Source organism: Amphiura filiformis, chromosome 14, assembly GCF_039555335.1.
Source record: "Amphiura filiformis chromosome 14, Afil_fr2py, whole genome shotgun sequence".
NCBI classification, from domain to species: Eukaryota; Metazoa; Echinodermata; class Ophiuroidea; order Amphilepidida; family Amphiuridae; genus Amphiura; species Amphiura filiformis.
Genome location: NC_092641.1, coordinates 12,750,902 through 12,764,356, shown reverse-complemented (window position 1 = coordinate 12,764,356; position 13,455 = coordinate 12,750,902). Strand labels below are relative to the sequence as shown.

At 37.9% G+C, this 13,455-nt stretch overlaps 1 protein-coding gene across 1 annotated transcript in view; it reads right to left on the bottom strand.

Annotated features, from left to right (window-relative positions):
• The window catches only part of LOC140169730 (uncharacterized), a 14,828-nt gene extending 11,876 nt beyond the window's left edge, over positions 1 to 2,952 (bottom strand). Inside the window, exon 1 of the mRNA XM_072193026.1 lies at positions 1,714 to 2,952. Within this exon, the coding sequence (XP_072049127.1) occupies positions 1,714 to 2,284 (571 nt within the window). The 5' untranslated portion in view covers positions 2,285 to 2,952. The remainder of the gene's footprint in view (positions 1 to 1,713) is intronic.
• Between the last annotated feature and the right edge of the window lie 10,503 nt (positions 2,953 to 13,455).

Here is a 13,455-nt window from a genome sequence, read left to right as displayed (position 1 = left end):
TTGTTATATTTTGCTAATGCACCTTTTTGTAAAAGTGCCAGCCGTATATTCACATAATCAATTTCATATTGAAGTGCCCTCCCCCGGTTTTGACCCTCCTCAGCCTCATACAAAGACCCCAATTTTGATTCGATGTCAATGGGCTATTCCAGAAAATACACTGCAAAAAGTGTGTTTAGGACACTTTTCTACACACTATCTTGCACCACATTTTTAAACATGTTTAAATGCTACACATGTTTAGGAATTTGATGGGCTGTGTTTAGGAAATTTGACATTGGTGTTTAGGAATCAAACATGTTTAGAAACGTGGTGCAAGAAAAGTGTTTTATTCCTAAAAACCAATGTCAAATTCCAAAACATCATGTGTTAAATTCCTAAACACATGCCCATCAAATTCCCAAACATGTGTAGCATTTAAACATGTTTAAAAACATGGTGCAAGATAGTGTTTAGAAAAGTATTTAATTCCTAAACACACTTTTTGCAGTGCGCTGTCTGCACACCCCCATCACGTCAAGTGCCCCCGAGATGGAGCGGTTAGCTATATATCAGGGCTGGCTGCCACTATAGGGTTTAGGAATCAAGCATGTTTAGAAATGTGGTGCAAGAAAAGTGTTTAATTCCTAAACACGCTTTTTGCAGTGATAAAGTGCACATCCCCTATAGACACGAGAGGAGTAACAGTACTTATCAATAAATGAAATGTCTGGATTTCCAAGTTTGCTTTTTGAAAATGACTGGAATTCCAGTAGCCAATATTACTGGAAAAAGCTTGGAAATGTAATTAAATTAATGAAAAATCACGGAAATGTCCTACAGTGAGTGAGCCTCTCAAATTGAAGATTTCAGATATATATATACTTTTCTGCTGGGTTTTTCACCTGTGGACACTTTAAAAGCCTGGATTTCCAACAATCACGACCGGTCAAAAAGTCTGGATATCCAAACTTTCTGCTTAGGGATCAATATAATGCCGGGATGGACCATAGACAGTAGAGAGAAACTCTACTGTCTATAACGAATCTGTTTTAAAAATGCAAAAAGGGGTGACATGAAATTTTAAATTATAAAACTTTTCAGCGAATACGAGAGATTTTTTGACGAAGTTCACTGCAAAAACAGTGTTTAGAAATCGAGGACAGATATTTCATCCCGGGGGGGGGGTACTCAGTACAAATGACCATACGGGGACGTGCCGCAAATATGGGTAACATTTTCAGCCTTTTGGTATATCAATGACCCCTTTTTCAAAGCTTATTTTGGTATATGAATGGGTCCTTTTTTCAAATTTTCTCAATATTTTTGGAAAATAGCCCAATTTTTCCCTAATCTAGGGGAAATTTGTAAAAACTAAGACAATTTGGGTTAAATTCGGCCGAAAATTTTGACTTTTGGTATATCAATGGGTCCAAATTTCTTGAAAAATTGGTATATTTATGGGTCCACTTTCAACTTCTCAGCGGCACGTCCCTACCAAAACCAAACTTGAGTACCCCCCCGTGTATTTCATATGAAAATATGTTAAGATGTTGTCTAAAACATTTAAAGTGTTAAATACCGATCTGTCCTCGATTTCTAAACACTGTTTTTGCAGTGTTCTATATTAAAATTCTCCCATATTTTCCTCCTCCCCGACATTAAAATTTAAGATTTTTCAACAAAATGTCATTACTTTTTTTCATTTTTTTTTTCACAACTATCCATACGTACCTGTTTGGTTGCAGTCGTGTTTCCATTCAGTCACAACTTTTCTCGCCCAAGTCCTGATGTTCTCCCATTTCTTCCTTACATCTTTCGCGGATCTTTTCAGAGCCGCTGCGTTACTTGAGTTCACAGCTGCACAAATGCTCTCCCAGGCTTCTTTCTTATCCCTCGCCGAAACTCCCTCAGATCTTTTAGGTTTCAATGTATCTTTATATTTCTCGAACTGTTCTACCAGGATGTTGTTTTCAGTTTCGCTCCAATTTGGTTGTCTCTTCCCTTTTCTGCTCATGCGCTGAAGATGACGCAGGCGGCCCAACCTATCTGTGATGGCTTCATCGGCAAAACCCGCGCTCAAAAACTCTTCATCGTAAACACTCATGTCTTCCGAATTCGGAGGAGAAACTCCACCAGCAGATAAGGATGCAGAGGAGGGGAAATGGTGGTCTATTGGAAGAGTGGGCCATGATGATCTACCACCGCTAATCCGGGGGCCTGGAGATGGGACTGCAGCCACACGCTCTTCATGGCGCGTGACGAGCGATAACGCCTTAGCGAACTCACGCTGAGAGTCACTCATCTTGTCCGTACTCACTTAAAAGTCAAGTTCAAGTTTAAGAATACTATGTCCCAAGAGAATACACTCAAACAGTTCCAACGTCTGAAGACTCCTATGCTGCTATCCTGAAGACTCTTCTGCTGCTATCTGAAGACTCTTCAAGATTATTATGTTGTTTGTCCTATGTTAATGTTTAAGTTCTCCGTCCACTATATATACCAAGTAATAGGTGATTTATCGCAGCGAGTTTAACTTTATCAAGTCAAGTTAAACTTTTAGGAAACACAGTACCATCCCAAATGATGTTACATATCGTTAGAAGTAAAGACTAGTCTGTAGTTTTAATCCATAACAGACGAAAAATGATGATAAAGATACCACTTTTGTCCTACAGTCCGAGCACGGATGATGATGTCTTCTCTCCGCACTGGTTCCTAAGGGTGTGTTATCTATCCGATGTAAGCAAAATTCCACCAATGTATCGCCTGATTGGTTCCGCATAAAGCAATGCGAATAAATCTGATACCACTACAATAACGTAATCTCAAAATCTCTACCAATATCCCTTAGCTCTTGAAATCAATGTGTTGAGTCCATAACAAAAGTACTATAATAGTATATCATATGATAATGTACTCAGATGAATTTTTTTAAAGATGAAAGAATTTGAATAGAGGAAGACTCCCAGACTTAGCATAAATCCCCGGGGGGGGTACTCAAGTTTGGTTTTGGTAGGGACGTGCCGCTGAGATTTTGGAAGTAGACCCATAAATATACCAATTTTTCAAGAAATTTGGACCCATTGATATACCAAAAGTCAAATTTTTCGGCCGAATTTACCCAAAATTGTCTTAGTTTTTACAAATTTTCCCAAAATTTTGGGAAAATTTTGAAAATGTTAGCTAGATTAAGGAAACAGTGGGCTGTTTTCCGAAAAAATTGAGAAAATTTTGAAAAAGGACCCATTCATATACCAAAATAGGCTTTGAAAAAGGGTCATTGATATACCAGAAGGCTGAAAATGCTACCCATGTTTGCGGCACGTCCCCGTATGGTCATTTGTACTGAGTACCCCCCCCGGGCATAAATCGTCCTTGGCTTCCAGCAGTATCTATTGGTGTAATGATGATGGGTACACTTAGGCAATCACCGGTGTGCTATGTTGAATTTTCTCACTATCGTGTAAAGTCACTCAAGCTCAAATGGAGTCTTCTTATCACTGTTTCCTCTTTGCAAGCAAGGCGGTTTATAAGGTCCACATATGTTGTCTTATCTTGGATACTTAAGACGTGGACACGACACACACTTTGATGATTAAGACAAACAAAGTACAGGATGATGTTTAAATCCCAAACCACGCAATAGTACTGAATAAATATGTTGACTCAAGAAATAATATAAATGTCTACACTGGTGGAGCTGAGATACCATTTATATATATCACACTTAGACTGAACTAAAATAATACACCATCAAAGTTGCAATTTAACACCAGAGATACGTTCTTACCAAAGCGATTGAAGACGTGGCATTATAAAAACTGGCCGACTCTCTGAGCTAGCTTGCAAGGCGAATAATATATCTGGCTTGGCAATGAGTGGGAATTCTGTTTTATGGTTTTAACAGCGCGGCAGCATAATGCACTTAGAAGCATTTAGCATTTAGCGAGATTAAGTGTTTTCGCATGCATGTAGGCTGAGACTCAGCCGAGTTCGATAGCATGCTACGGTCGGTCCGGGCCATTAAATCGCTTTAGAAAATGTTTGAAGGGAGAGCTTGCGAAATTAACGAGCCGTGAGTCACTAAAAAAAAAAAAGAAGTGTGTAGTATATCACTGTGGCAGTGTTAGATACCTTATGTATTTAATTCTCGTATGCTAGCTATGGCATTTATATTATGCATATTATACAATTCTTGCCGCGGGGTAATCCTTTACTTAAGGGGTCCATGCTCAGACACTCAAGTATAGCAGACGCCACTTAGTTTTATACGCATGCATCTTTTAATACTTTGCACACTAGCCTCCGTTTCACTTAAGGATGATATATGTTATGCACTAAACGAAAGCACATTTCAAGAACCGCTGTCTCAAGACTAGGGTCGGTTGTACTCGTAAGAATACAATTTTGATTAATAGTTTCAAATATGTTTATAAAAATAAACAATTTTGAAATTTGTGATCAAAAATGTCAATTTCATATTCTTGGTATGTCGTCTGCCAGGAGAAGGTTAGCTTATATTCGCTCGCATCTCAATCATTTCCCCTGTAGATATTTATATTCGCATCTTTGTCGTCTCAATTCATCGTCTGCTATGATTAAGTGATTTAACACGAACTGAGAACTCTATTAAGTGGATCGAATTAAGACACCAAAGTAATGTATTGGCGGTGATTTTTAAGTGCGGTACTACGTCACAGTTATTTCTTAAATAATATACATTGCCTTAGATTGTCACTTATAACATGTATAATAAATCCAACATTATTTGATAATCTCAAATTTGATTTGTAATACAGTGATCATGGGGATTGAATCGAAAAGAAAGAAATCACAAATCATTACTAAATTGAAGTCGTGTGTTTGCGATTTGTATTTTTATGAAATAATATTATTTTGACTTAATGAAATCTGTTTCAGATGCATACAAATATCGATGTGCGGTAAGCATTACCATCTAGCTCTTCCGCACACATAATGTGACGAGAAATTCAAAGCTTTTTACCCGTGGGGAAGAATATATTTAAGCTGGATTAATTCATGCTCTCTCCTTATGTTCGAATGAGGTAAAGTCTTTAAGACATTGCAAGACCAGAGTCATTCACTGACTGGGGCTGAGAATTTGTAATATATACTATTTGAATAATTGCCTTTAACGAATCATGAATACCGATGCATGATTTTTTGTAAGTGGGAGAACTTTTAAGAACTGAAACTGTGTATAATGTATGATAATTTTCGGTCGGGATTTTGCGGGTCAACTCAAAAACATTCTTTCTTTGACCATATCGACGTGTAAGCTAGTAATTATCTTTCCTGGAACATGTTGAAGAATGTTGAAATTATTACATCAGGACTCGGGCCACGAAATTTGTTTCCTCGTACCTTTTCAGCGATTTTGGTACATCGATCGGGGGTTTTACAGTGGAAACCAATCCCGGGAAACCAATACGCGGCCCAACTGGGTGCATTTGAGTAAAAGTGCCCTGAAAAGCCCAATTTGGGCAAAGTTGAGTGCTTTTTGAGTGCTTTTTCAAAAAATTGGTATACTGATGGGCAGTGAAAAGAGCCAAACGTAGGCCTATAGGCAAATCAGCATCCGAAAATCTGCGGGGCACATATACCCGTACAAAATGTTTCAGCGCCCCCCCCCGTATTATGTTATCTTCATCTAATTTGGAAAGAAAATCATAAGATAACCAGTATTGAATACTTTGTACTTCTTTATTTTTCAATTTGGTGGTTTCGTATGCTCTTTTCTTTGGAATTGCATATAAATAGGCCCTAGTCTTCGATTGAGTTAATTTCAGTAAAAATATGCGTAACGTAAGCTAGGTACCGCGGTATCCTGTAACAAAAAAAAAGCGGCGCATTGATTTATCATGGCGCTATACGCACAGGTAAAACCCATAAGTACGCTTTAGAGGAATTTGCTGACCCACTGTGTAAGCACACCATATGAAATGCATTTAAAAAAAGATTCAGAGATTTTCAGCTACTGCGCGTATATACTGTACCTATATACGGCCACTAAACCATCACAGCCAGGATCAGCTCCCCGGCATCATATACTTATATACAACGTATTTGAATGCAAACGTTGATATAAATTAAGTTCCCAACTCTATAGGATATGTCGCATATGCCTAGGAGGGCGGCACTACTTGAGACCGTCCATTCCTTTTTAAAGGGAATTTTATGGTCAAAACTTCGGGCCGTGCGGATATGTTTGCTTTATTGTTTTGAATTACACTGGGTAGTTTGCTTTTATAGGTTAGGTTTGCTTGCGTGCTTGTTTGCTTGCTTGCTTGCTTGCTTGCTTGCTTCCTCAGAGGCTCCGGAAGATTTTGAATATTGGGGGGCCAAAATTTGTGGCCTTCTCCGAGGCGCGAAACGCTGAAGGGGGTTGGGTGCGGGAGGGGGGATCCCCCTGCCGCGCCGCGCGAAGCGCGGAAGCTTTTGACATGCATACATTTTTACATGAATTGTACCTTACATTTTGTATTATACCCTAAAGTAATGAATTTTACCTTAAAATTATGAATCTGACCCTAAAATTATGAATTTTACCTGAACATTTATGAATTTGACCCTAAAATTATGAATTTTACCCGAAAATTTATGAATTTTACCCTAAAATTATGAATTTTACCTCAGATTATTGGGGGGGCTCTAGGGTACTTGGGCCCCCCCACCAAAATTATTGAGGGGGCCGGGCCCCCCCCAGGCCCCGGCGGTTCCGGAGCCACTGTTCCTTGCTTGCTTGCTACTTACTTGCTGGCTTGCTTGCTTGATTGATTGATTGTTTGCTTGCTACTTACTTGCTTGCTTGATTACTTGCTTGATTTCTTGATTGCTTGCTTGAAAAAAAGTTGTTGCTGTTGCCCTTCCTCCGTGTGGAAACAAGCTTGAGTCCTGTTTATGTTGGGACTAGACTAAAATCAGGTTTCTTTTTTTAAAAAAAAAAAAATGAAAGAAACCAACATAGGCCTAAACAATCTCGGTTTTATCTGATTTATAATAACGTGATCATGATAGTGAATAAGATGCTCACAACTGATGTATACATATATTAGGAGACACTTGACACTTCAGGGTCTGGATTGGCCCATGCTCAGACTAGGCTCAAGCCAGGCTGCCATGGGTGTGCCTCAGGGCTTCATTTTTGGGCCACTCATACATAATTTGTAATGTAAGCCTAAAGTGTAATTTGTGACAAGTTAATGTAAACTTGTTTCGTATGCTGAATATGTTATGGTTCTTTTTTTTAATATGCCTCGAAATTCACCCATGGTGCCGGTTTTGTTTTAAAAAAAACCCAACTCAGTTCTAATGTTAAAAAAGAAAAATCACATGCTTTAAAGAATGAATTATATGTATGTTTGTACGTTTTTGCTAATAATAAAGAATTATGCATGCAGAGTGTCACACAGGCCCGTACGCAGCGAGGTGCGCCCCAAGCCTTTGCATCAGGGGCCTGAGATTGGAATTCAGTTTCCTTTCTCACGAAGTAAGGGCTAAGAGTAAAATTGTACAATTGTGTTTGGGAGTGGCCTTCTCTCTTTTCTCTTTTTCCTAGCTATTTTCTTCCATTTCTTGCTTTGTTTATCAAAGCTATCTAGGCCAGCATGCATATATTAGCCTACACTGGCTATCCAGGCTTGTGCATTTGTATGAGCTTGGAACGGTCCATGGTTTTCCATGGATTAGCATGTGTTCCTCACGGACCAACCTGGGTAAACAAACAAACAAACAAACAAATTGACAAAAGTATACAAAAAGTCCTAAACATTACAATTTGCGAGCAAAAAAATCAGGTATTTAACGCTTTTTTGGTCAAAAAAGGTCAAAATTTTGGAAAGAAAGTCCACTTTTCACAAAATCCCCACCTTGGAAAAAAGTCCACTTTTTCAAAATTAGCACCCCCCCCCAAAAATGTCACATGATATATGCACACGTTTGCTTATTTAATAGACACACAGGGGTTTTTTGGGGGTTTTTTTTTGTTTGTTTTTTCTGTTTCTGTTTTTTGTTGTTGTTTTTTTGGCGTGTGTGTTTTTTGTTTCTAGGCCTCAAATTAGGCATCTAGGCCTCAAATTAGATAAGTAATAAAACATGTTCATACCTGATCCGCAAGACAGATACATGCTATCGTATTTGGGTGTCTACAAAACTAAGACCTAAGACCTAAGACCCAAAAACTAAGACCTACAAAACTAAGACCTACAAAACTAAGACCCTGTCTACAAAACTAAGACCTACAAAACTAAGACCTACAAAACTAAGACCTACAAAACTAAGACCTACAAAACTAAGACCTACAAAACTAAGACCTACAAAACTAAGACCTACAAAACTAAGATCTACAAAACTAAGACCTGTGACCATTATGATCAACTCAAAAATTGGTGCTGCATGGTTTAATAATTTGTTATGATTTAATTACATGGCATTTTCCTCTATGATATTGAGATTTTTCACTGAAACTGGGGATACTTTTCTGGTAAAATATGGTATTAAAAACCCCAACATAGCTTGACACAATGAACATTCTATAGTACAATCACAGTCTATATGGTACAGTGTGCTTTTTGACATGAGAGAAAGTGACACCACCTGTGTAGGTGCTAATTGACAACCAAGGGTAGGCCTACTTCCAGATAAGGGACTAGTAAATTGGACATTGGGGATCAAATCTTGTGAGTTTCACCATGCATAGCTTTGATCTGATCTGGTGTGTAAAACCATAGACTCTGAAACACTTGCCTCATTTGTTTTTTGAATATCAAACATGACTGGATGCTATAAATTAATTGTGAAGGGTCTATTGTGAGCCCGGGGGGGGGGCACTTCAATATGAAATGGATATAGGGCTGGCACTTTTGCAATAATTCGGTGAGAGCAAAATGTAAATGGGGTCATTGGGTGAGAGCATGATTTTTGGCATTCAGTGAGAGCAAAATGAACAAAATATGGGGTCATTGGGTGAGAACATGACCTTTTTTAAAATGGAATCTTTGGGTGAGAGCCGAAACAGCGCCACAGAAACCTCGAAAATCGAATTTCTAGTTCTAAATGGCTTCAAATTTCTTTGTTTTTTTAAAATAAGTAACAAAATCAGTGATAAATGAAAGTTGCTGTTCAATTTGAACTTGTAGGGGTCTTTGGGTGACAGATCAAATGGAAAAATAGGGGGTCTTCGGGTGACAGAGCATGTGTTTGTAAAAAAATAAGGGGTCTTTGGGTGACAGCGACGCTGAAAAAGGGGGTCTTAACAGCCCTACATACGCGTCACCTCCAAAGTTGAAGTGCCCCCCCCCCCCCGGATTGTGAGCCACAATAATGACAATAGTGCATTGGTTGAGCTTTATTAAATTATATTTAACAGTTGGCTTGACATTAATATATATCTTATAAATGGTTTAATTAATACATACACTTCACCCCTTTTATTACTGTTAAATCCTAAAATAGCTTACTTAAACCCGGGACTTAAACTTCACCAAATGTTCTCTATAAATGACTCCCACATGACCTCTGACACATTGCTGTGTCCAACTTCTCAAAGAAAACTACGGTCTCTGCAACCTCACATACAGGCCCGTACAGAGTGGGGCGGAAACCCGCGAACCCTAGCCTATTTCAAATTTAAGCTAAATATTACCCGGGAATATTACACAATTTTCAATAAATTTTGGCATAGGCGTCATATACCCCAAATCATGAACTTTTTGTAAAAATTGTCTAAAATAAAAAGTACCAATAGCCTTTTAGCCAGAATGAAGATTTTCTTCTGAAAGGTCTGCATTTGAAAAATCTACACCCGCCCCCTATCTGCAAAATCATGCTGGCTACAGGGCTGTCCACTAAAGACCAAACATCTTTCCCGGGTCTTTGTGCCCCCTTATTAAGATATATGATGGGGAGTCCCTTATCCTATAGTCTATTTGCTGCCATGCCATAGCACTGACCAAGGTCAATAAAATGACCATCTATCCTACACTAGGATCCACAACATGCTCATTTATCAGGGCACAGTTGTTTAAGCCCAATACATTTGTGCATTCATTGATAACCTTTGAAAATTTGGGTACAAAAACTCATACTCTCTAACTTGAGGTCAAATTTTGCACTGTGATTGTTTTATTGAGGTTATTGAACAATGCCATTGGGATGAGATCATTGTGGTGAAATTAGGGGTGAAGTATGTTCTACAATTACACCATTTAATGCAAAAGCCAACTGTTCTAGTATAAAGCTGGTACTGTTTGGGCTCAACACTTTAATAAAGTGTTATAATTGAGTAGTAATAATACTTAATAATTGAGAGAAGTAATTGGCAATAATTGAGTAATGACGAGAACTTTCATAAAAGATTCACATTCAATCATTATGGTCACGCTTCTTAGTTTTGTAGGTCTTGTACATGTAGACAGGGTCTTAGTTTTGTAGGTCTTAGTTTTGTAGGTCTTAGTTTTGTAGGTCTTAGTTTTGTAGGTCTTAGTTTTGTAGATAGGGTCTTAGTTTTTGGGTCTTAGGTCTTAGGTCTTAGTTTTGTAGACACCCATCGTATTTCATTAAAAATCGAAATATGCAAAAAGAAAACACACACATTACGCATGCAATATACCCACGTACAATAAATTAAAATCATCTGGTATTGCTCTTAGTGTAAATTTAAGTAATGTGTGCGTATATCAACTTTCTAAGTCATATCACGGTTGTAATAAACAATAAGACTTCTAATAAATCACGAATTACCTTGGAAATAAACAGTAAATCGCATGATGTATGTCTGGTTTGCAGAGCTAAGGGGATTTTGATATCGGCATTAATTTTGTCCCTCAACCCACGTTGGACTTTTAAGTGCTAACCCAGATGCTGCTTTAGTTTCGTTAGGGACGTACCATTAGATATTATCGGGGGGGCTATGGAGTTTTTTGAAAAAAAAAGTTTTGCCTCACTGATGAGTAAAAAAAAAAATTTTGCCACACTGATGAGCAAAAAAAAAAAAAAATTTTCCCCTACCCAGCTCTGTGTAAAAGGTATACATTAAAATTGAAAAAAGACAACTTCGCCGCCAAAGGCGGCGAAAAAAAAAAATTTTGCTTCCAAAGGCGGCAAAAAAAAATTTTGCCGCCTTTGGCGGCAAAAAAAAAATTTCTGCCTGACCCAAACTCCCTAGCCCCCCCCGATAATATCTAATGGTGCGTCCCTTAGGGCCTCTCTTCTCAAGATTCATTGCCAGCACCGCGGTTTAGACGCCTAATTGGGGGTATCAAGAAGAAAGTTTCCGTCACCGCTACATGAGTAGCCAGGGGAGGGCAAAAGGGGGGGGGGCTTGTACCCCCCCCCTGGGATGCTGGCCGCCCTGATATGTAAGATTTTGTACTTTTTGCCCCCCCTCTTAAAGTTGGCTTGCCCCCCCCCCCTGCGCCACTGTGAAATGGGGGGGTTACAATCGTCAAACATGATCGATTCATTTTTTTTAATAGGCCTACAGAAATTCCCAGGGGGCTCTCGCATATATTGCATAGCACGAATCATGTGCCTGTCATGTCCCTTTTTCTGCAAATCCGTGCCACCCAAGAACTCATCAGCTTACACCCAATGACCCCCTTTTTTTTTTAAGTAGAAATTTACACCAAATATGCCAAATTTTTGGCGCATTTGAACAAAGTTAACAGTTTTGTAGCAATTTTAGCTTCAGAATCATCAGAATGGCAATTCTTTTGCAAATTTTGCTCATTTTGCCCCCAAAAAGTTATGTCTGGTGTCGTTCTCCGGTATACAGGTAAGGCCCCCTATATTCAAGTGTCCGGCCGGCGGCCCCCATGCAGAAATCGCCCGTGTACGTGCCAGTCTTGACAAATGAGTTTGTGGGTGTGTAATGTAATCAACTTCAAAAATAAAATAGGCTATGCCTACATATGACAGAGAAATCATTCGATTCCGGTATAAAATCATTGGTGACACGGTAAAAGACCAGCAGAATACTAACATGTTATAAAATATATTCAAGTTGACGAACGGACGCCGCCACCCTCATCTCTTTTAGGGAGTGGGCGTGACGGTCCCTACGTTAGAACATTATTTTACATAATTCAGGTGACCGGTCAATATTTATCCGGGGGTGTACATGCAAGATAGTGGAATTTAGGATGTTTTATGGGGGGGGGGATTTTTAGAAAAATGGGAATCACCATTAATGAGCGAAATTACCGGGATGGCGGAATTGATGTAGAACCTTTTAGCCGTATTGTCCAATTGTTTTTTCCTGGTTTTTTTCAAACCTGGCATACAGACATGTCCCAACTACTTACACCTCATACAAAAAAAATCAAAAGTGCTTGTAGGACAACAGATTAATTTTGAAGTTATTTCGTATTTTTAATAATCCAACATAGAGCAACATTATAGTTAAATGTACAAGATAGAAGTCTTCAATTTTACTTTTTACCTCATTATTTTTACTTCAAATGACCAAAAAGCCTTCCTGCCAATTGTTTCTAATAATTATTATTTCATAATATTTGGCAAAAAAATAGATTAAAATTAAACTGAAATCGTGTGCAAGTCTTGGGCTTACTATCAACGTTAAAGTGAAGGGCACATTTTTGTCATTTGAGATGTAAGGACTGGCAACACTGTATCAATTTGTTAGGGAATGATATCATGGATATAGCGATATAATATTTTGATATGTGTTAATGTATCATTTTACTAAATAGCTTATAGAACACGCTGCTTATAGATGAGCAAAGAGTGAACAAATAAAATATAGCTTGTATTATTTTCAACTTGTATTGTTTCTTTGCTAAAGCAGAAATATAAAACTGTTATTTTCAAGAAGAAAAAACGAAGGAAAACCGTCAAAACATATTCAATAAAACAAAATCAATTAAAATCAAACCGCAATGTGCGATTTTAGGCATATTTTAGGATCAATTCTGACGTAAATTAAAAAAAATAGATAGATTAAATAAATAAATAAATAAATAAATAAATAAACAAACAAACAAACAAACAAACAAACAAACAAACAAACAAACAAACAAATAAATAAATAAATAAATAAATAAATAAATAAATAAATAAATAAACATTTGCATTTCTGGCCACCAATAGGAAAATTACTTAAATTTGTAAAACGATCCTTTATAATTTAACGAGGTCGAAGCAATGACCTTATTTATATAATATTGTATTGATTTGTGACCGAAAACTATATTATGTTGTCCTATTTATAAGGTATTTCTTGTATCGCTATACTGTTTACGGGTTTTTGAATGTCTAAAGTGCTCTGAATTTATCGCGGTTGTCGTGTGTTAGCTTACCAAAATATAATATAAAAAGAACCTAAACACTGGCATGTTTGTATTAAAACGTTTTCCACATTTTTATAATACTAGCGGGATACCCGCGCTTCGCGCGGGTCCCCGCTAGATGAGTAAATGGGAGCGATCACTAAAA